The sequence below is a fragment of the Phytophthora sojae genome (genome assembly GCF_000149755.1).
Source record: "Phytophthora sojae unplaced genomic scaffold PHYSOscaffold_3, whole genome shotgun sequence".
Taxonomy (NCBI): Eukaryota; Oomycota; class Peronosporomycetes; order Peronosporales; family Peronosporaceae; genus Phytophthora; species Phytophthora sojae.
The window spans coordinates 3,463,096-3,483,522 of NW_009258117.1; the positions used below are offsets into that span (position 1 = coordinate 3,463,096).

A 20,427-nucleotide genomic window follows, 5' to 3' on the forward strand; every position below is an offset into this window, starting at 1 on the left:
AGGGACTTAATCGCATCATCTCGCACCAGGCGACCCACTGTCCCCATCCACGTGAGTAATTCTTTCTTGACGACTGGGCAAGCGCCCCAGCACGCAGTAGCGCGCCCAAAGACGCGAGAGATTGCGACAGTCGGTTGGGATCTGCACCTGTTTCCATCCAAATGACAAGTTAGCAAACTTTCTCGCTAATGAAGGTGACTGCCACACCCTGCTTCCTGCGTCTGCCATTTCGTTATTAATCCCAGGAATATGACCCGCTGAGGTGTAGAATCCATATCTGACTTCACACATCCCGAGAATCCGCAACAGCATTTGCCCGTAGCTGTTGCGACTTGACTTGCGGTTGTTCCAAGACACGGCTGGGCTATTATCTATCCAGAACTTGATGTGAGAGTCAAATTTGTCGCTGGAGTCGGCCCACACATGCCCCCACACCAGGGAGGCGAACACCGCACTCATCAATTCACGAACATTGATACAAAATTCGTTGGCACTGTGATCGTTGAAACTACGAATTAATGCCAGCTCTTTTGCATCAAATTGGACTTGCAAATACTCTTTTCGAGCAGGAAAGAGTGCACACAAGCCTCGATCACTAGCATCCATGTAGATATCGATATTAGGTTCGTGTCGACGCGTAAAATGTTGAAGCGGGATTCCGTTCAGTCTACCGATTGCAAGGATCGAATCAAACCACCGAAGGTCGCCCGTCGCTTGCTCAGAAACCCCAATAGCACCGAACCGAGGGGCTTGCCGCGCTAATGTAGCCACCCTCTGGAAGAACGGAGCTGCTGAGCGGATACAAGTCACCACGTGACGAAGACTACCCAACAGCTTTAAAAGCAGCGTCCTCGTTGTTTTAGTTCTGTTCAGCATTGCCACAATGCGGCGATGAGCCTTTTCGACCTTCTCTGGGGGAATAGATACGGTAAGGGCCTCGAGATCCCAATCCAACCCCAGACACAAACCACTTTGAGAATTTCTTGTCATTGCACGCCTCCGGTCCTAAAACGGCGATCATGGAGGCTCATAGAGCTAAATGCGCTTCCGATAGTCGTGAGCCGATGTCCGGCTCAATGGCGATGTGGTCGTCACACCAGGCTTTTGCATTGAAGTTTCCTTGAGCTTCTACTGGTTGTCCAGGCCACTCTGGAGAAGCGTTCGCGTAAAGATGATTTATAGCAGCCCCCGCTACCCAGTATGAGGAGGGCGAGATTTTCCAACCAAATGGGCAGCAAAGGTCGATCACGAGTATGCCCAGCTCTGGAATTGTTCCTGCAAATCTACCAACGTACTGTGCTGCTATCGGAATATTTCGAAATGCTCCGTTGACATCCGCTGTCATCATACGCTGCAGTTTCGGGAATATTTCCGCAACATCAACGATACGATTGGATATGGCTTCGGCACCATCGTACGAAATGTCGATATCGTCATCAGAAACAGTGTTGTCGTTTACGGAGCTACCTGGTGGGAACGACAAATCGTGGATAATCCGAGCATCTTCTTCTAGGTCGACCTCCCCTTTCTGAACAGCGCCGAAAGGGCTGCACGTCACTCCTTCTAGTAGTGGAAGCAAATCGATATCGAGGATGAGATACCGATTCGAATCCTGCCCGGCGCGGAGATTCTTGATGATAGTATTCAATGCTCGTTTTGCTGACCCGTGGTTTGGAGGAGGTACTGGTTGTGAAGAGAACTCTTTACACCACTTTGGCTGAACACCGTGCATCACGATATTTTTCCACCGCGCCTGATACTGATAGTCAGCCCACGATACGTGAGCCGTAGGTATTTCTAGCGCCTTATTGGGACGCGAGTCGAGCAAAGTTTCACCACGAAGCAAACGTACGAAAGCAGGTGGCTGCAGTCCAGCTCGTCGAATCAGCTCGCTATACACTGCCTGCTTATGGCGGTCAAGTATATACACCATCTTGTTGTTTCGAACTACATGGCGTGGTGCTGGTTTTGGCGGCTTGAGCCCGTGTTTCATCAATGCAGATACCATTTCTTTCGAGGCCGTTTCGACGCCAAGCTCCGCTAACCTCCGACGCGCCAACACGGTTTGGTCAAATCGATGCTGTCGTGTCGCCAGGTAATCAGATAAAGAGTGCTCTGCAATTTGAGCTTTGTTCACCACATCCATTTCGTGCTTCACGCTTGGACTATCGTCCTTCGGCAACTCCAAGGGCCTTTCCCTGCAGTATTCCCTGGAGGACACGGGGGCCTTTCCCAGCGTTCCGTCCTGGTGGACACAAGGGCCTTTCCCTGTTGGATGACCTCGATAAGGATCGGAGTGAGGGCCTTTCCCAGCCATTCCGATCATTTGGCCGTTGTGTGGCGAGTTGAATGTATCACACGACTTGGCGGGAGCAGACGACGGATCTTCACAACGTGATATGGTTTTTGCAGAATACAAACGATGTATTGGGGCCATATTCGGGTTAGATTGATCTACGTACTTGTGTGTCCACTGTTGGGCCGAATTCCTTCGAAGCGCCTAGCCCTCGATGCGCTTCTAGGCACCATCACTGCATGTCAGACGACAATCCTCCATAATTCTTGTCAATGAAGTCTCGAACAAAATCAGGTAAGGCGGCAGGCTTGAAGTGACAAAGATTGTCAATTATGCACTTGCCATTCTTGCCCCGGCAACCTGAGCCGACAAAAACCGCAAGCAAACCTGCTTTTCACCCTGTTTTGGCAACGCCTTGCGCACAGCCAGAGGGATTCGTGCTGATCGCTGCTTTCCTCGAGTTGAACCGTCATCGCGAATAGCAGGTAACTTTGAGGCTCGGAGCGCATTCGCGACATCTTGACGCAAGATCAACCGGTAGACTCGCACGAAGGACTCGTGTGACGCCGGAAAATGATTTTGGATTGATGCGGCCTCCGTCCAGTTGTCCTCAGACACGTAGACACGAAACAGTTCAAGACGGTCATCCACCCAAGCCGTTATCTCGACCAACGCAGACTCTGACGTCGGGAGATCGCTGACTTGTAACTCTCCCAGAAAAGGTGCTGCAGCCGCAAATGCTTCCTGTACCATCGGTTGGTACAACTGGCGAGCCAGGTTGCACAGCACTTCCACAGCGCCTACCAGAGCTGAAAATGTTGCAATTGAGGTCGGTGTAGGAAGCTTGTTCTTCTTCGAGAAATTACTCATGTCAAATTTGCGAACCTTCGCACGTCTCTCTTGCTCAGTCACACGAGTAAAATGCGCCAAGGACAATCCTCTTGTTCCAAAGTCCCAACCAAACAGCGCGCGCAGGACAGCAGGGTGCGGAAAGAAACCAAACTTTCTCCAATGAATCTGAACGAAATCGAGAAATTGCTGGGGCGTCATTGACGCGTACTTACCGTTAATGAGGGCCACGTGAATTCGTGTCTGGGTTGTCGTAGGCTGCAACTGACCACTCTCCGACGAAGCTGCCGTAGTCCGCGGCGGAACCGCGATGTCAGCCCTCCGCAATGAGATGATCTGGTCCAAGTTGTCTTGGAGACGGATATCGCCACTCTCTGGTACTTGTACTCCATACCCGGGTTCTGCCCGTGTCGGTTGCGCGTGGCCGGCCCGAGTAATACCTCTGCGTTTCTGCGCTGATACGTTTGAGCTTCTTGGCGGTGTCGGCTCGTCACTCGAATCCTCCTCTGACTCGCTAAGACCATCGCTCAGTTCCGCCCCAGTGCCTGCGCCTTCACTAGTCGCTTGGGGGCGGGCTGGCACGGCTTGAACTTGGTCGAAAAGCCGAATAACACTCCGTCTGGGGGCGAGCGGCCACCGTCCTTGTAGTACACATAGTCGAGAATATGGTGAATAGGTAACATACTCACCTCGAAACTAGTAATGTCGAGCAGTGGCAGCAGTTGCGTCTCGTCCAAACGTTTCGCGCCGACTTCTTCAAGAATCGGGGTGGATTCGCGCACTGCGACCTGCCCGACACCGTTGAACTTGTTGTACACTTGCTCGTGTTTTTGCCGAAGCTCTTGTGGCATACTGAGACTGACACTTTTGCCCATACATGGCCGCAACGCGTAAATCTCGACTACCACATCCAGCACTGCTATTGGCTCATGTGCGATGACTACTGTCCCGTTAAAGTTCACATCCAGTGATCCTCGCTGGTCTTCGTCCCATCTGTAGCCGACAACGACGCCATAGTCCCAGACCCTTGCTCCACGTGCTGGCACTCGAGACGTGCAGATCACCCCTCCAACAAACGTGCCCGCTCCGTCGAGCGCCTCAGTGGTCGTCACCGTTCTCGAGGCTATCTCTTCATACTGCCGCTCCTTAGTCTCGCGTTGAGCTTCCGTCCACCGCCCACTGCGAACGAGCTTGACCTTGACCTTCCCGCCTCGCTTTGCTGAAGCGTCAACTTTGCCATAGCAAAACCCCACGGCCGTGAAGACGCCTGGTTTTAGATAGACATACTGGGCAGGCATGGCGAAAGGTCGCCTTGAACGTCCGTGAAGGGGGGTTCCTTCGAGGTTATTGCTAGAGCGAGGAGAATTCGCAAGTGAGCTATCATCAACTCTACCTCCTGCTAGATCTAACTATAACTACACTTGCGACATCGGGAAACTCTGGCTTTGTCCTCAACTTCTCCGGGATAAGACGCATCCGCCACCTTCAACTTGCAGACCCGATGGCATCGTCGATGGATTGAAGAAGGTGCTCGAGATGAACTACCAGTCAAGAAAGAAACGCGTCGTATTGATCACTGACGGCTCGCACCGGAAGCACGCCACTACAATGGCTGCACTGGTAAACGCCAGCACCAACGGGGGAGGCAACATTCCAGTTCTGATGGAACTGATCGCTAAGAGCGGCATGGATTTCTCCTTGATTGAGATTGAGAGCACTGGTATCCTGGCTGCGATGCTCGAGGCCGAATACAGACGCGCCACGCTGATGGAAGGTCCGGAAAATGACTTCCTTGGGGCGCCACTAACGTTGTTTGGGGGGATGAATTGTCTGCGCTCGTCTGTGATCGCCTCGTACAATATATGCAAGCCACGACACTCGCTTCCTATCGCCAAGTTTGTCAGTGTGGATTCTGCAGTGCGCGTTGCACCTGCTGCCGCTGTCACGATGGAGCACGAAGCTGATGAAACAGGAATCTGAACCTGTGTCTACTGCCAAAGACTTAACTGGGGTGAGCTCATCGCAACAGCCGAGACTGAAGTCGTTCGCCATTCACTCCACGTGCACACTTCTGATGGCGCTGATGCGAACTGGGCCAACGCGGAACTAAAGCGTGTCACTCATCGAGTGAAAGTTCGGCTTCTCCCAAAGCCGTTCGCAACCAAGGCAGGGGTCGGAAAATAAAATATAAAATTGTATTGTAGGTTTCTTTCTTCCGTGATAATCATTGCAATACGACTCCCACCAATAATCAATTATTAACAATACAGTAATTAGTGGTAGTCAATTGCGCAGCAACAAGAGAGATTTTTTTCTCACAGCAAGATAGAAATATTTTCCAGCGCTCTGATTGGCCAGAATAATTTTCGCCTACCTGGGCTCGCAGCAACAAGATTTTCTTTTTGGTGGAACCCACGGTCTGGCTGACCGACGGCTGACACGCGGGCCCCCACGCCCGCGCCGCTTGCTTGGCCAGAGCTTCTCGTGCGAGCTCATCAGCCACGGCAACGGCATGCAAGATGGACTCGTGTCTCGTGTTATCAAACCTTGTCAGCAAGCCGGTAGGGAGCGGCGTGCGCGGGGTCATGTATGGCGCAGTGGGGATTGGACTCAGGTTCGTGTGCGAATCGCTGCCTGTGGAGTTCATCGGCATCTAATTTGCATTTGCAGGTGGAGCTTATAGGTACCAGTCGTCATTGCCTCCATGGCGCGTCACCCCGCCCAAGATCAATGAAGCGTGCTCACAAGGCAACGCGCTGAGGCTGTGCGGGCGGGTTTTAAGTAAGTGGTTCGTATGGATGCGTAAGCAGGTCTTACATGCAACTGCTGACTGCAGACCGTGTTGACGTCAAAGGATTACGATGGCGTGCGCCGGTTCCGCGCACATGAAGGAGAGCGGTGAGACCATACATAGCTACAGCTTGGGGTGCACACGCGCCTACAACCGGAGGCGCAATTGTGCAGCAGGATAAGTTTGGTGAGCTGGAGAAGTTTGTGGAGGAGCGGGACAGACAACACCAGCGCAGCCTTTGTCGATTGGCGCAGCAGCAGTACAATAGACAAAGTTCGTGTGGGCCTGAATGCCATTGTGGCTTTCATCCGTTTTGGCAAATCGGGTGGTCTGATATATCGGGCCCGATTTGCTGGAGGGCTCCGATTTAGCAGGAGGGGCTGAGGGAAGCAAACTATATCTGGCCCGATCTGCGTCTGGGGGCTGCGAGTTGCGAAGCAGGGCCCAGAAATGCCGCTTTTCGCCGGCAAAGGGACCGCCGCGAAAACATGTCTGGGGCCCTCTCAGATCGAGGTTGTAGCGGCCGTAGATGATCACACAGGTGATTTAGCTGGCCATAGTGCTATGAAGTGGCTATATACAGTGTACTATTGTCCCCAATGTCTTGCAGTTCTAATGCGTCATGAGAGGTGTGTAGGAGCTCCATTTTATATAAATCGGACTCTGAGATAACACGTCAAATCGGGCGGCAAAATATTTGAAAACCACAATACATGTAACCGTAATAATACACTCATAGAGCAACGTGCCTCGTCCTAGTTTTGATGAAGACAGCATCGTTTTAAATGTTCGCAATCCTCTTGGGCAAAAGCTTGCAGAAAAAAATGTTTGTTGTTGCTGAAACTTCAAGTTGGGGTAGTCGATTGGCCTCGCTGTGATCGGCTACTGCATATTTTGCTCAAGCCCTGAAAAATAAAAACTCATCTTGTTGCTGCGCAATTGACTACCACTATTATTGTATTGAGTCTGCATTGTATCTTGACATTTGTATGGAGGTAAAATACTGACAAATATTGAAGCTCACAAAGCTCAATAATCATTGCAATACGCCGATTCCCAATAACCAATTATTTTAGTGGAACAATACCGTAATAATTGTTTTTGTATTCTTTTTTTCGACCCCTGGCGTACGCCATTTTCGACTGCGAGATGGAGAAGTGTTGTCTGGCGAAAGTTTACGTCGACCCTGCAGCAACATCTGAAGCTTGCATGAATGCAAAGGCCCAGCGTCACGCGGTGGCTCGGAAACTCGCGTCGGATTTCTCGGCAGGTTTTAAAGACGGTAGTGTCGGTGACGGATTGATCGCGTCTTGGTACGAGATCGAGGGACTTGACGCATCAACGACTCTGTTTACAGTGGAGCCATACGTGGTGAAGTCTACCAAATCCGCCAATGAAGAGAGCGAAATTGGCGACAAGTCTCAAGCATTCAGCCACTTCACGTGGCAGAAGACACTGGGAACGCTCATGGCTGTGGATCGAGACGAGGTTGGCAGCGTCTTTAGGGACCCGCTGATCCACTCGATTCGTGAAGGAACGTTCGGCCCCGCCGACTTCGCGAGTGCAGGCATGGACGCTTTGTACAGCTCTCACGAGTGCAACGAAATTTGCAGAGCGTTCGGGCTTGCACCACTCAAAGGCAACGATGGCAAGGTGAAAAGCAAGTTTGTCAGCACGGATTCAGAACCGAAGTCAAAGCAGTCGCCTCCGCCAACTGTGAGTAGGCTCCCAGCGCCCAGTCCGTTCGTATTCCGCACCTGCCGGCTCTGTGGAAACAGTCCGAGGGTCGTTCATACCGAACTGACGGGGTGTAACGAGAAGGGCGTATTTTGTGAAGTGTGCGCGGCGAAAGCTGACAAGCCCGAGCCACGCCATTGCAATGTCTGCAATGCGCCGATGGTAGTCGACGCTGCTCAAGATCATCTCGCAACAGTTTGTGGAGACTGCGAGATCGTGTCAAGACCAGCGGTACCAAGCGGCGAGCAGCAGACTGAAGCCTCCGACACCAGTGGCTGGACGGTTGTGGAAGATCTGTCCAACCAACCTGCCTAACGCAATCGGTTTACGTGCAGCTTGCTCAAGGGACAATATATTGACGAAAGCGATATGGAAGCTTGTTGAAATTCACGTATAAATTCTCTCAGTCACCGCAATACAACGATGCCTTGCTTCATGCGATTGGAGGGGGACTCAGTCCAGCAGAAGTTGTAAGAACTTCACAACAACCTCTTTTAAGCTCACTTACCCGCTTGTAGACGACGATGGAGATTATTTTTTTGCAAATGACCCACCGATGCGGCTTTCACGAAGCTGAGTGCTTTTTGCGGCGTTGGTACCAAAGGTGTGGACTCCCGTCACTCTCGCTCCCCCCACCAGCCTAATAGCCGTTGGCCCAGTCGACCGGGTACAACATCGGCTGGTCCTTCAGTCGCAGCTCCAAGTTCTTGACGAACACGTCAGCCACCTCTTCCGGCAGACTCAACGCCGACACGTGCGGGGTGAGCAGCACGTTCGGGTGAGTCCACAGCGGGCTCTCCTTGGGCAGCGGCTCCGTCTCAAACACGTCCAGCACCGCCTTGGAGAAGACTCCGTCGTCCAGGGCCTGGGCCAGCTCCGACTCCTTGATGACGTCTCCCCGTCCGACGTTGATGAACACCGGCTGCTTGGGTCTGCACACCTGCAACTTCTCCAGCGTGAGCAGTCCACGGGTAGCCGAAGTGCTGGGCAGAATATTCACCACGAAGTCGGCCGCGCCCAAAACCTCGTCCAGGTCGGAGGACACGCGATCGGCGCAGTCTTGCAATTTGTAGCCATCTTCTGCACTGGTGCGGCGCTTGAAGCCTACGACCTGGAAGCCCGCCGTCTTCATCAAGCGGCCGATGCCCTGGCCGATCTCCCCCAGGCCGAGGATGCCCACGGTCAGCGGCCGGAAGGAGCGGTACGCGAGTTCGGCTCGAGCATAATTATGCTGTTTCTGGTAATCCTGCACTTGCAGAAATTTGCGCTCAAGCGCGATGATCCAGCCGAAGACGTACTGGGCCATGGCATTGGGCATAATTCCGCCCGCGCGGGTTAAGGTGAAGGTGGGGGGAGTTGCCTGGTTAGAGAGTGCTAACTGCTTGAAAAAGGGCTCCACGCCGGCGTAGGTGGATTGGACCCATTTCACCCGCGTCAAAAGGGTCTCTTTCGGCGGAAATGGGTCTTTTGCCAGTAGCAACTGGGCGCCCAAATTCGCGTCGGCCAGCACGAACTCGGCGTCTTCCAGCGCGCGGCGTTGCGCTGCGTCGAGCGGCCACGAGGCCTGCGCCGGGGCGGGCACGTCCACGATCTCCACTTGCTGCGCAGCGGCAGAGGACGCCGCGAGACGCTGGCGCACGGCGGCGCCCAGGCCCTCGATCGTCGAGATGACGGGGATCCGCAGCACCATGGCTCGAAGCGAACTGGACTGTGGACACCCGAGTGTGGATAGTGACACCTCCCTAAATGAACCCCTCTAACTGACCATGTGTTACCTATCTGGATTCCTCAGCTGCAAACGGATTATATAGATTTCACTAAAGGTGTTCTGTAACTGATCAGAAACCTCTTTATGGTCGCCATTGTTGGCGCTTCATGCTGTGCTGTACAGTAAGCAAACCCGCGTGTCGCCTTGTGCCGGGGCCGCCCCAAGTCTGCCCGTTGAAGTTGAGCACCAATGAGGCCCCTGTTTTTTAGCTAGTTATATTATTCCCCCTTGGAGGAATTGCCCCCTGTGGCGCTTACCGATAAGAACGCTCCTGCGGTTCCCCGCAGCGCACGACGGTGAAGGGAAAATTCCGGGCCCGCGCCCGCGTTCTTTGTGGCTGATGTGGAAGATGCCACAACTGAACCTCGTTTTGGCATCTTCCACATCGGCAGTTTTAACGCCCGACAAAACGGAATCCGCCTGGACTTGCTTCGGCGCCACAGCGGCAGCTCCGCGCGGCGGCGCTGGGCCGCGCGCGCCACGCCCAAAGCGCCCGCTGCCCCCGAGCTGTGCGTACCGTGCTGCACCCCCCCCCCTGCCACCCACCCACACAGCAGTCCATTTTCTGACCTATTTCGGTGGTAACCCCCTCTGTCCTCCGCAGGCACGAGACGCCCATTCCCATGGACCAAGTGCGCGAGATCGCCGACATGGAGCCCACGCCGCTGTTGCTGCAGCAGATGCGCACGTTCGTCGGCGCTGCGCATCGTCTCAGCCACGCGTTCTCTCAGCTGGCCTGGAAGCTTCCCATCGGGCCATAGGCTGGGCCGGCCATCTGTGTCAGCCAACTCGAAACAAGTTGCCGGCATGCTGGAGACGATGGTGTCAAAATATACAGATTTGTAGGCACAAATATACGTACATGGGGAGTGAATATAAATATGGGTTTGCACCATACAGTTGGAGTGACAACAGGGAGAGACTATATTTGTGGGGCACCAATATAACTGCTAACCACTGTGAGGCATATAAATATCAGCTTAATTGTGCTGGCCAAGTTACCACACGGGCGGCTGCAGACAGAGGTTTTCGTTCAGGAGCGGCCATGGCTGGCTGGCATCAGCTAGCCGTACACAATTCCACGGGGGGAATTCGATGACTACCGTGACGAGTCGATGTGCTGCTCGGCGATATTTCACAAGGTCGACTTTGACAACTGCCGTGTTTGTGCTGGTGAACATACGATGACAGAAAGACGTCTTCGGTGCTTGAGCAGCACTTGTCGCGAGTTTGGCAAATGTGGCGTGGTCTGGAAGGTGTTCTACTGCACAGCTCAGGACAAGTGGCAGATAACTGTAAACGAGCAGGCACATGCCCGTGGTGTTCTTCCCTGTACTGCGGAGCATCGGCCAGTCGTGACTGAGCCGATGAAAGCATTTATCGCGGCACAAGATGAGATTGGGAACGCCCCACGTATTATTTTGGCACATCTCAAGAAGCAAGCAAATATCAAGCCATCTAAAGGCGGATGGCCAGAGCTCTCCCAGATTCAAAATGCGCTGAAAGTTCACCGGCGTTCGAAGGGCACCAAAACTTCAATCAAGGCCGTGCATGAAATGGCTCGCGCTCGCCGCTACAAACCAGAACTTCAGCCAGATTCTGCTTTTCTGTTTGGACCTAAGTTGGACACGGATGGCTTTATTTATGTGGGGTCCGGCGAGGACGACGACCCTTTCATTATTGGGGTGACGTCTCTCGCACTTATCGATAGCTGCCTACGGTTCTGCCACTCTGGTGATTTTGTGCAGTTCCATGCGGATGCCACGTTTAAGGTTAGCGACTTGGGCTATCCAGTGATAACTTGCGGCTTCACGGACCGAGGGCGTTCATACCAAGTTGGTGCTTTTTTCGTGGTGAGTCGGCGCACGGAACATGAATACACCGAGTGCTTGCGCAGTTTTGCTGACGTCGTCCGGCATGTTCGAGGAGCAACACTTCGTATCGATGCAACCATGAGCGATGCTGAGGATGCTCAATTCTTGGCTCTAAAGAATGTGTCTTGTTTTGCAAATGCTACGAAGCTGATGTGTTATTTTCACGTTATGTACAACGTACGTAAACGCACACAGCACCTGCCCTTTGATGAAAGGAGAAATGTGATGAACTCGATTGTCGACATGCATTTTACGCAAAGCTTGTTGGAGTTTGAGCGTACACGAGATCGAGAAATAGCTAGTTGGCGCAAGCAGACACATCTCGTTGAATTCGCGGACTACTTCGAGCAGCAGTGGCTAACAGGCCGCTATTGGCGATGGCAACTGTACCACGATCCTGAGGGCTACACATTAACCAACAATCCCTGCGAGAACCTAAATGGAGGACTAAAGCACTTTCTGCAGCGCCGTAAGCATAATATCTGTCGATTACTCGAAAAAATCGGGACCGTCATCGAAACGACGAGTCCCGTCAAGCCCGCGCCAGCAGAATATACATCCACACCAACATCTGAGTTAGTGAAGGCAGCGGCAGCTATGCTTGAAGCTTCTCGAGTTGTTATCACCAGGACAAGCGATGCGAACCAAGTACGAGTCCTCGAGATTCTACGCGCCGACACGGACCAACAAGCTGAAGAAGAAAACGGATTTCTTCTGGAGACAGTCAATGCGGCTCCCTCCACGCGTACCGATACGGCAACAGGACCGAGCAGCCAATTGGCTTTGTTTCTATCATTGACATCCACGCAAGACAACCCAACATCAGATTCGTCCGATAGCTCGTCGGCGAGCGATACCCCAGCCATACTACGATCTAGACTGGATTCAGATGGACAGGAGGACGACGACACGGTCACGAATTGGAAAAGGCTTTTCGAGCAAGCCACATCATGGTCTCTACGGCGTTCGCATCGCATAGGAATGCCTTCCGATGGGTGGCTAGTTGACATCACACACATGCGATGCACCTGTCCCTACTTTTTGAAAATGCTGATGTGCTGGCATGTTGTAGCGGTTATCCGGAAATTTAACATCACCAGTAGTGTACGCAACCCACTGGCGAAGTTGAAAAACAGAATCGTAGCAAAGGCCAAGGCAAAACGTTCCGGATCCAAGCGTAAGCAATCCAAACCAAAAAAGTCGAAGGGAAAAGCGTCTAGCCGAAAAACGAAGCAGACGAACAGTACATCCTCAGCTCCCAGCTCTGAAGGTCTCCCAGGGCCCGTTGGAAGGCCTGCTCATGCAGCACCAGCGCTGACAGTTCAAGATATTCTATTAGAATAGAGAACACTGACTAGGTCAAACCCTCTAGGTGATTGAATACATGTATTCTTTGCTTTATCGCTGTGGAAATCGACGATACCCACAGCCTAAATCGCTTCCTCACAAAAAGTTTCGATGCACTTAAACTCTCCCAACGAATCGGCTCGTACGATTCCCGATGACGATCTCACCAGGTTCATCCGCTCCAAGCTCAACACAAAGCTTGTACAGGGCGCTTTTGGTATCAACATATCGTCGTTTTGCGCGTCTAATCCGCGCCGCAGCAAACCTTGGATCGGGTTGATCGTACTCAGGGTCCGGTTCGAACTGAGCGGTTCCCATTAGAACCGCCAGTACATCGTCCAGGCGAAGTGCGACGGCGGAAAACGCGTCCTCCACTGTCTTAGGTTTGTCCTTGATTCTGGCCAAGACGACCGCGTTCTGCGCACCGGCCACAGCAGCTTCGATAATACCGACCATATTCCCGCCATTGTAAGCTGCGTGGATTCGGAGACCCTGCTCTTTGCTCAGCACTGTGTAGTAGTTGTTACCCGCGCGCTCCATCTCTGCGAATCGTGTTTGCAGCTGAGTATCATGCTGTACAGGCTGGGTTGGCATCGGCTCATCAGTCACTCGACTGCTGTATCGAACACGTTTTGGATTGTTCGTGGAAGTCGGTTGAACGTGTTGCCGCTTCGTCTTGGCCGTAGTCATCTTGCCCGTAGTCGTTGTGGCAGTAGACGTTGTGACCACAGTCTTCTTGGCCGTAGTCGTCTTGGCCGTAGTCGTTTTGGCGGTGGCCATCTTGGCCGTAGTCTTCTTGGCCGTAGTGGTCTTGGGCGATGTTGTGCCAGACGTCTTCTTTCGTTGTCCTGGGTAAGCCTTACGTTCGTCCATGATGCCGTACGTATCATTGGGGAAACTGGAATCCAGTGTTGCTTGGATTAGACGTGCGCGTTCCTCCGGCCCAATGTCACGCCAAGCGTTCCGAATTTTATCACCGCCACGGCCCCACAAGAAGGTTGTGTCACGCGTACGCCGCTCCAATTCAGGTAGAGTTTGACGAAAGCTTGCATACCAACGCGCGTATCGATTCCCCACCGCTGCCGCGAAGATCCATACCCCTCATACTGAGTGGTGTGCTACGATCTTCTGGGTTGGTTCAAGGATTTTGTAGAATGAACGCGTGTTGCAGTCTGACCTGACTAACAGCGTGGTAATAAGACACGAGTAAGTAACAAACCCAAGGCTTCATTTAAAAAACTTTCCGTCTTACCGCAATGTATATTGTGGCTAAGCCAATCGAGGTAATACCTAAGACGAAGACGCTGTCAGCCAAAAATACTAAGGGAGTTATAGCACGATTCGGCGCAAAAAGATAGTCTCCATGATCCACTCTGCGTCATAGGCTTGAATTTCCACCGCAACATTGTTGTCATCGTAAATGAGCTTATCACCTCTCAAAACTTTGATCGCAAAGCAGTGCGTCACTCGTAGTGAACTGTAGGCAGCGCACACGTAAACTCCATCCGCTAGAGCGCATTTCACCAATACTTCCGACGCGTTCTTGCCGTTGACACCTCCTAGCAAATTGTCATCGAATACGCGGATGCTGATCTGACTTGTCTTCGAACTACCACACCGATCATTCAGGTATTTGATGTAGAAACAAAGCTCTCGAGTGGTCAGACCGTCAGGCGACAAGGGTCGACCCCGCTGGTCGCAGTACTCCACAAATGCACCAAAGCACCCGGGGGGTGCCCAACCAGAGTTACCGAGAAGCGTAACTGCAGTCTCCACAGCAACAACTGCACATTTTCCATTTGCTGACGGCGAGGCACCGATATTGTGTACGTGTCCATTCCTTCGGCAAAACTCGTAAACCGACGCGTACTTAGACGCTTTCCACATGTCCACGACCGCACATGCTTTCTCAAAGCCGTCCTCCAGCAAACGCTTCCTGGGCAGCCATGAGTCGGCCCACCGGTATCCATCAGGCTCATCTCGCCACTGGACCCTGTACCAATACGCAAGCCCTACCGGCATGCGATCCACAATTGCGTACACTAATCCCTCGTCAGCAGTATCATCACGGTTCTCGACTTGCGTACAACTTGAGTCGTCATTTCGACCTTTACCGGCGACGACAGAGACCGATACAGCAGCAGATTCAGCGTATCCATCATGCGAGTTAACCTCCTTGCTGGTTTGACCATCCGCGCTCTGTAGTCTCAATACTACATTCTCGGTGAAATTCTTCGGTCGGTCTTTTTTGCTGGCACGAGAGCTCAACAACTTGTCCGCAGCAGGACCACAAAAGCGCTCACCTGTACACCTTTTTTGGCTTCCGACACTGCGCCCGAGGACATCCTGCCCTGCGACTCGCAGAAGCCAAGCTCGGGAGTCCCAGACGACAATGCCGAAAACCACTACGATGCGGCAAGTTGCCTCTGTAGACGAGCATAACCACGCCTATGCAGATCCTGGCGTCTGTGTCTTGGCGTGTGTGCAATTGTGCCGTGGATACTGAAACTGTAGGGTGTCGTTTTGATGTATGTTGACATCGAGAAAGAATACTCCGAGAGACCCTCGGTAGGTCAGCTTCCATCTTTCGTCTTCTGTAAGTTGACCAGGTATTAGCGCCTAGATCAGCACACAACGGTCGGCAGACCGGCAGAATTGCGCTGGTTGCTGTGCTTCATCCTCGTTTGTGCGCTGTTACGCACGGAACATGGGGAGAGAGTATTTTCTGTGCGCGTATATTATGAACCAACAAGCTGTATGCTGGGCCCCAGAACCTGTATACTGGAAACCTTTTGTCCATGCTGGACCGGCGAGCGCGAGCTCTCACGCTCGCGGCCGCACATTTCTTCTGGCAGCGTCGCCACCGTCTAGCGACGGGCCCTTGTTGCAGTTTGCCCAGGGCACGGTACTGCTGTCGCAATCTTTTATCGGATTATACGTTCTGACAGGTCTCTTTGGTTTTTAATACTTTATATCTTAGATATCGGCCTGTTCGCGCCTTTTTAGTATGGGTCCAAAAAAGCTCCTGGACCGAGGGAAATGGGCTCTCCGTTTGGGGGTGGGAACTTTTACTGGTTTCAACACCTATAAAAACTGGGTTTACTTAGAGTAAAAACGAACTTTTACTAAAATTAACGCACTTTTACTAAAGACGAGCGCATGTTAACCCACACACCGTGTTTTGGAAATTTTCAAACAAGTGCGTGGCAGAGGCCTGCCTCTCTCTCACCGTTTGCCATTGCAAGATTTGCCCCCAGAGGAGCCACAGTTCGTGAGCGATGCCCATGGAGCTGGCCGCCGAGAAGCAGGAGGAGCAGCAGCGCTGGGCCGGCGCCGAGCTGCTGGTGTGCGCCGTGATCCAGCTGCTGCTGGTGAACGTGGCCTACCGCATCGACCGCATGCGCCAGGCGCCGCTGCTGTCCACGTCGTCCTGGGCCATTTTCTGCGGGCTGCTGAGCGGCGGGTTATTGGCGCTTGTCTCGGAGGCGGTGCGTAAACTGAAATGCGAGGCCAATATTATTGTCACGTGCATTAAGTTAAAATTCTCTCTCTAACCAATGCAACTATTTTATGATTATTGCTATTGCCGTTGCAGCGCGTGCAAGGCGCCGGCCTGGACCCGCAGATCCTGTTCCTGGGGCTGCTGCCCCCAATCATCCTCGAGGCGGGCTTCAACACGCAGCGCAAGGGCTTTTTCAGCAACTTCTTCGCCATTTTGCTATTGGCAATAGTTGGTACTTTGCTGGCCACCTTCGCCACGGGCGGGATCCTGCTCTGGCTGGGCAGCCTGGGGCTCGTCACGCCGCTCACGTCGGCCGAGGCGTTCCTCTACGGGTCCCTCATCTCGGCCATCGACCCCGTGGCCACGCTGCTGGTGTTCAAGAAGTGCCGCGCGCCGTCGCTGCTCTTCAACTTGGTGTTCGGGGAGAGCGTGCTCAACGACGCAGTGGCCATCGTCATCTTCACGCTCTTCCAGAGGTTCGTGGAGAGCGGCAACTCGGAGGTGAACGTGCAGGTGGCCATGTTCATGGTCTTCCGGCTGCTGAGCATCGGCGTGGGCTCCGTGGCGCTGGCCGGGGCCATCTGCTACTCGTCCGCCTACTTCCTGCGCCACTCGGACCCGGCCCTGCGACAGCACCCGATCTACGAGATGTCCATCATCCTGCTGAGCTGCTACGCGAGCTACCTGGCCGCCGACCTGTTCGAGCTCAGCGGCCTGCTGGCCGTCTTCTTCAGCGGCGTCTTCATCCGGCACTACCACATGTACAATATCTCCAAGGCCAGCGCCTTCGCCTTCAAGCAGCTGTTGTCCACCATGGCGTTTCTGGCCGAGAACTTCATCTACCTGTACCTGGGGCTCAGCGTGTTCGCCTACCGCGACTCGTTCGTCTGGGACTGGGGCTTCATCTTCGCCAACTTTGGCGCGTGCTTGCTGGCCAGAGCGCTCAACACGTTCCCGCTCTGCTCGCTGGCCAACTTGGGCCGCTCCGAGACCCAGAAAATCCCCTTCTCGTACATGATCGTCATCTGGTTCTCTGGCCTGCGAGGCGCCATTGCGTTCGCGTTGGTGCTGAACGTGTCGACTGGAGACCCCGTGCACGCGGCGATTCTCAAGAGCTCGACGCTGTTCCTGGTGCTGTTCACGACGGTGTTCTTCGGCATGGCCACGGGGCCTCTGCTGCGTGTCCTGGGGCTCACCGGGGACCCGCAGCCCGAGCGTGAACTTGCCACTGACGAAGACGCATACACGGGTGAGGCCGACGAGCAGCAGCCGCTGCTGCAGCCCACTATTTCTCCTCCTGGTTCGGTGAGTGTCCACAGCAGATGGGTCGAGCTGGACGAGAAGTACCTCAAGCCGGTCTTTGGTGGCAACCCGCGTCCAAAGAGCGACCTGAACCTGGCGAGGTATACCGAGATCGAGAATGGAGATCAACTGCCGAGCGCATGACGCGGAATTCCTTTTCAAGGGAAACTACTCGGCTGCTTCAATTTCTCAAAGAGATCGTGCAGCCAGGCCGGGATGCCGCTCACAGATTTTGCCTGGACCTAGCAAAGTACGATAGAAAATGCTGGTGAGATACGAGCTCCTGGACTCTGCATACTATTAACGAATTGTTGTTGTAAGACTGTCAATTCGCGGCGTTGTCGAGCTGCTGTCTACTGGAAGACGGGCGAGTAAAAGTACTCCGTGCTCCCGATCTGAACCTGCTGAACGTCTTGGTACAGCTTTCGTCGAAGATGCCGGCGGACGACGTTGATAGGGTCTTGGCGCATGTGCGTCCACTCCGCTTCGTTTTCGAGGAACCGATCGCGGTGCATTACCAGCGCCTTGACGTGTTTGTCTTTGTGCTGGCGGATCTCCGAGCAGCGCACGAGGAGGTCGTGGGAGTTCACTTCAACTAACGGATCCAGCGCTGCTATCTCCACAGTCTCGATCGTGCGGAACGTCGCCACGGCAGGCGTAACATCCTTCGAAGTCTTTACTCGTTCAGAAGACCGTGACGTTTTCAGTTGCAGCTTGGATCGAGCCAGGAGGGGCTTCTTCGCTCGACGAGATGACGTCGTAGGCTGTTCGACGACTCCGCCCTCTTCCTGCATTCGTTCGTGTAGCTTCACCCTCGCCTTCCAGTTGCGTTCCTGCCATGGAGATTCCTGACAAGTTCGAAGAAGGTTAGGACACACAGCACAGCGGATACGGAGACACAAGAGCCATTGTTCATACGGTACATACCTCATGCAGACTCGCCAATTTCTTGGCGAGCTCGACGTCACGTCTTGCGGGAGGTTTTACCACTTGGCGGGCGTTGATCCGTCTCAGTCGCTGTCGATGCGCCTTGTGCTCTTCCATCACGCGCTCCTCCTCAATCACCCTCGCGTCTGCGTCGATCAGCGTCTGGATGTGACGCTTCTGCTCCTTGCCACCGCCGAGAGTATTGGCGAGATCCACGGCATTCCGCAGCTTCACCTTGCTCAGTGACTCCTCCAAGCTCGCTTCGATACCGTGCGCGTTATCGCGCCAACGAGTCTCGATCGCAGCCTGGCCGCTCAGTAGCTGGTTCGTCTTCTGCCTCAATGAGATGTGCTCCCCCAACAAATAATCGCCGACCTCTGCGAGCAAGAAGGTTGAATGTTACGAGTCTATAGCATTTTCAACATCTTCAGGCCGCCCATCGAACCTGCGTCGATGCGATGACCGCCGACAGTCACTCGTTTCTGTTGAAAATCCGTCACGCGCTGGAGAAAAGTTAGGGGGTGAGTATATCGCTCCAAGGAGACAAACAGCGTGTTGTTACCTGAAAGCTCTCCTGTGCGTGTTGTTTGGTGAAGTTCGAGGTGAGGTTGTCTGTCAACGTGGCGGCAGACTCCGACAACGGCAGCTGAGGCGTTGATCGCGACGGGAACAGATCGCTCGAGTACTCCGACGTCGAGTGAGGCTGCGTTAGTAGATCCACCGCTCGAATCGTTAGTCGCCGAGAGCGTTCGCACTGCGCCACGCAGTCGAGGAACGTCGTGGACTCGAAGAAGTGGTCGTCCCGCTCAAAAGTGCCTCCAACGTGCTTGCTCCTGTACCGGACGTATTGCCGCTCGTCGCTGTGCAAGTCGTCGAAGGTGCTGATCGGGTAGTTCCACGGCTCCGTCTCGCTGCTACCGCTAGGGCGCTTGACGTCGGAGACTGCCTCTTCCTCCTTCGGTTCATCTGCGTCTGCTGCAGGCTGTTGCCAACTCAAAGGACGATGAAGCCGCTGCATCAGCACGTGCTCATCGTCTTCATCACTGCTGGCGCCACTGAGCTCCAAGTGCTTTGAGACCTTTGTCGATTTAGGCGTTTTATCCGGTCCTGCAGAAACCTCCTCACAACTCTCCGTGTCGATCTGATAGTGCTTTAGCACTTGTGGCGATGGAATTGCGGTACTTCGTGCTTCGTTCCGGAGCTGACAACAGGAAATGGGTCAGCTGAGCAACCCGAAAACATGAAAAAAGCTTGGCGGGTATCTTACCATTTGCTTGACGGTCATTCGACTCCCGTCGAATGACCTTTCGTTCACATTGATCGCAGTCTCTCTTGCTGTTTTGACGTTGTTGTTGCTTCTCCTGCCGCCAGCTTTCCCTGCATTTCTTCCTCGAGCTTGCGACCGAAAGTATTCCAGAGGCTTACCGTGTTCAAGTTCCACTTGACGAGACTCCAGGTCTGAAATCCACTCGCCATTCAGCAGTTGCAGCATCGGAAATGCGCATCGACGTGGGAGACGCGAGCGGTAGAGCAGTTTCCTCGGATACTGCGAGTCGCTAACAAAGTTTTTGAGGGCTTCATCCCGATGCAGCTCGCGTAGAATCTCCTCCTCGACACTGGCTTCGTGGTAGAGCAGAGCTTCCAGCAAGTACAGTCGGTTGTGGCTCAACCTGAGAGGGTTGTCACTCAAATCGAGCTCACAGAGGCGAGGGGCCGACGCCAAGGCCAGGACGTCCTCCATCACATGCAACAAGTTGGCGTTCAGATTCAGCACCTCCAGGCTCGGCATCTGGCTGCTCACACGCGCCCCAGGGAACCGCGTAAGTCCGTTGACAGACAAATCCAGGCGTCGAACATTCTCCAGCGAGAAGATTCGAGCGGGCACGACGGTGAGCTCCAGACCGCGAAAGTTCGCGCTCTCCTGGTCGATCTCGACCGAGTCTTCACCTTCTTCTTGCTGGTTTGACATTGTCACCAATGCTCAACTAAGGTGAAAAGAGTTTGGAAAAGCTTTCAACTTTGATAAAAATACTC

The 20,427-nt window shown here is 53.6% G+C and overlaps 12 protein-coding genes across 12 annotated transcripts; 5 read left to right on the forward strand and 7 right to left on the reverse strand.

Annotated features, from left to right (window-relative positions):
• Positions 1 to 15: 15 nt before the first annotated feature.
• Positions 16 to 1,993, reverse strand: PHYSODRAFT_491796 (hypothetical protein; the record flags this gene model as incomplete). The annotated part of the gene is made up of 2 exons (XM_009524762.1): positions 16 to 970; positions 1,098 to 1,993. 2 exons carry the CDS (start codon positions 1,991 to 1,993, stop codon positions 16 to 18), a joined length of 1,851 nt encoding a protein of 616 aa, XP_009523057.1.
• A 633-nt stretch (positions 1,994 to 2,626) lies between these two features.
• On the reverse strand, positions 2,627 to 3,346 carry PHYSODRAFT_489140 (hypothetical protein; the record flags this gene model as incomplete). The annotated part of the gene is made up of 2 exons (XM_009524763.1): positions 2,627 to 2,890; positions 2,966 to 3,346. The coding sequence occupies 2 exons, from the start codon at positions 3,344 to 3,346 to the stop codon at positions 2,627 to 2,629; spliced, it is 645 nt and encodes a 214-aa protein (XP_009523058.1).
• Positions 3,347 to 3,672: 326 nt separating this feature from the next.
• On the reverse strand, positions 3,673 to 4,443 carry PHYSODRAFT_496661 (hypothetical protein; the record flags this gene model as incomplete). Its single annotated transcript, XM_009524764.1, has 2 exons — positions 3,673 to 4,122; positions 4,258 to 4,443. The coding sequence occupies 2 exons, from the start codon at positions 4,441 to 4,443 to the stop codon at positions 3,673 to 3,675; spliced, it is 636 nt and encodes a 211-aa protein (XP_009523059.1).
• Positions 4,444 to 7,085: 2,642 nt separating this feature from the next.
• On the forward strand, positions 7,086 to 7,988 carry PHYSODRAFT_328465 (hypothetical protein; the record flags this gene model as incomplete). The annotated part of the gene is made up of 1 exon (XM_009524765.1): positions 7,086 to 7,988. The coding sequence occupies one exon, from the start codon at positions 7,086 to 7,088 to the stop codon at positions 7,986 to 7,988; it is 903 nt and encodes a 300-aa protein (XP_009523060.1).
• Positions 7,989 to 8,119: 131 nt separating this feature from the next.
• On the reverse strand, positions 8,120 to 9,363 carry PHYSODRAFT_350536 (hypothetical protein; the record flags this gene model as incomplete). Its single annotated transcript, XM_009524766.1, has 1 exon — positions 8,120 to 9,363. One exon carries the CDS (start codon positions 9,361 to 9,363, stop codon positions 8,314 to 8,316), a length of 1,050 nt encoding a protein of 349 aa, XP_009523061.1. The 3' UTR covers positions 8,120 to 8,313.
• A 185-nt stretch (positions 9,364 to 9,548) lies between these two features.
• PHYSODRAFT_328467 (hypothetical protein) lies at positions 9,549 to 10,202 on the forward strand (the record flags this gene model as incomplete). Its single annotated transcript, XM_009524767.1, has 3 exons — positions 9,549 to 9,558; positions 9,791 to 9,950; positions 10,046 to 10,202. The coding sequence occupies 3 exons, from the start codon at positions 9,549 to 9,551 to the stop codon at positions 10,200 to 10,202; spliced, it is 327 nt and encodes a 108-aa protein (XP_009523062.1).
• A 354-nt stretch (positions 10,203 to 10,556) lies between these two features.
• PHYSODRAFT_489148 (hypothetical protein) lies at positions 10,557 to 11,130 on the forward strand (the record flags this gene model as incomplete). The annotated part of the gene is made up of 2 exons (XM_009524768.1): positions 10,557 to 10,988; positions 11,026 to 11,130. The coding sequence occupies 2 exons, from the start codon at positions 10,557 to 10,559 to the stop codon at positions 11,128 to 11,130; spliced, it is 537 nt and encodes a 178-aa protein (XP_009523063.1).
• Positions 11,131 to 11,213: 83 nt separating this feature from the next.
• On the forward strand, positions 11,214 to 11,843 carry PHYSODRAFT_424466 (hypothetical protein; the record flags this gene model as incomplete). The annotated part of the gene is made up of 1 exon (XM_009524769.1): positions 11,214 to 11,843. A coding segment is annotated over one exon (630 nt), but the record flags the coding sequence as incomplete, so codon positions are not given.
• Positions 11,844 to 12,779: 936 nt separating this feature from the next.
• On the reverse strand, positions 12,780 to 13,760 carry PHYSODRAFT_497579 (hypothetical protein; the record flags this gene model as incomplete). The annotated part of the gene is made up of 2 exons (XM_009524770.1): positions 12,780 to 13,275; positions 13,495 to 13,760. Coding segments are annotated over 2 exons (762 nt in total), but the record flags the coding sequence as incomplete, so codon positions are not given.
• Positions 13,761 to 13,991: 231 nt separating this feature from the next.
• On the reverse strand, positions 13,992 to 14,549 carry PHYSODRAFT_496204 (hypothetical protein; the record flags this gene model as incomplete). Its single annotated transcript, XM_009524771.1, has 1 exon — positions 13,992 to 14,549. The coding sequence occupies one exon, from the start codon at positions 14,547 to 14,549 to the stop codon at positions 13,992 to 13,994; it is 558 nt and encodes a 185-aa protein (XP_009523066.1).
• Positions 14,550 to 15,940: 1,391 nt separating this feature from the next.
• On the forward strand, positions 15,941 to 17,610 carry PHYSODRAFT_298513 (hypothetical protein; the record flags this gene model as incomplete). The annotated part of the gene is made up of 2 exons (XM_009524772.1): positions 15,941 to 16,150; positions 16,258 to 17,610. The coding sequence occupies 2 exons, from the start codon at positions 15,941 to 15,943 to the stop codon at positions 17,608 to 17,610; spliced, it is 1,563 nt and encodes a 520-aa protein (XP_009523067.1).
• Positions 17,611 to 17,819: 209 nt separating this feature from the next.
• PHYSODRAFT_313051 (hypothetical protein) lies at positions 17,820 to 20,362 on the reverse strand (the record flags this gene model as incomplete). The annotated part of the gene is made up of 6 exons (XM_009524773.1): positions 17,820 to 18,314; positions 18,394 to 18,744; positions 18,956 to 19,321; positions 19,505 to 19,594; positions 19,661 to 19,697; positions 19,797 to 20,362. The coding sequence occupies 6 exons, from the start codon at positions 20,360 to 20,362 to the stop codon at positions 17,820 to 17,822; spliced, it is 1,905 nt and encodes a 634-aa protein (XP_009523068.1).
• Positions 20,363 to 20,427: the final 65 nt, after the last annotated feature.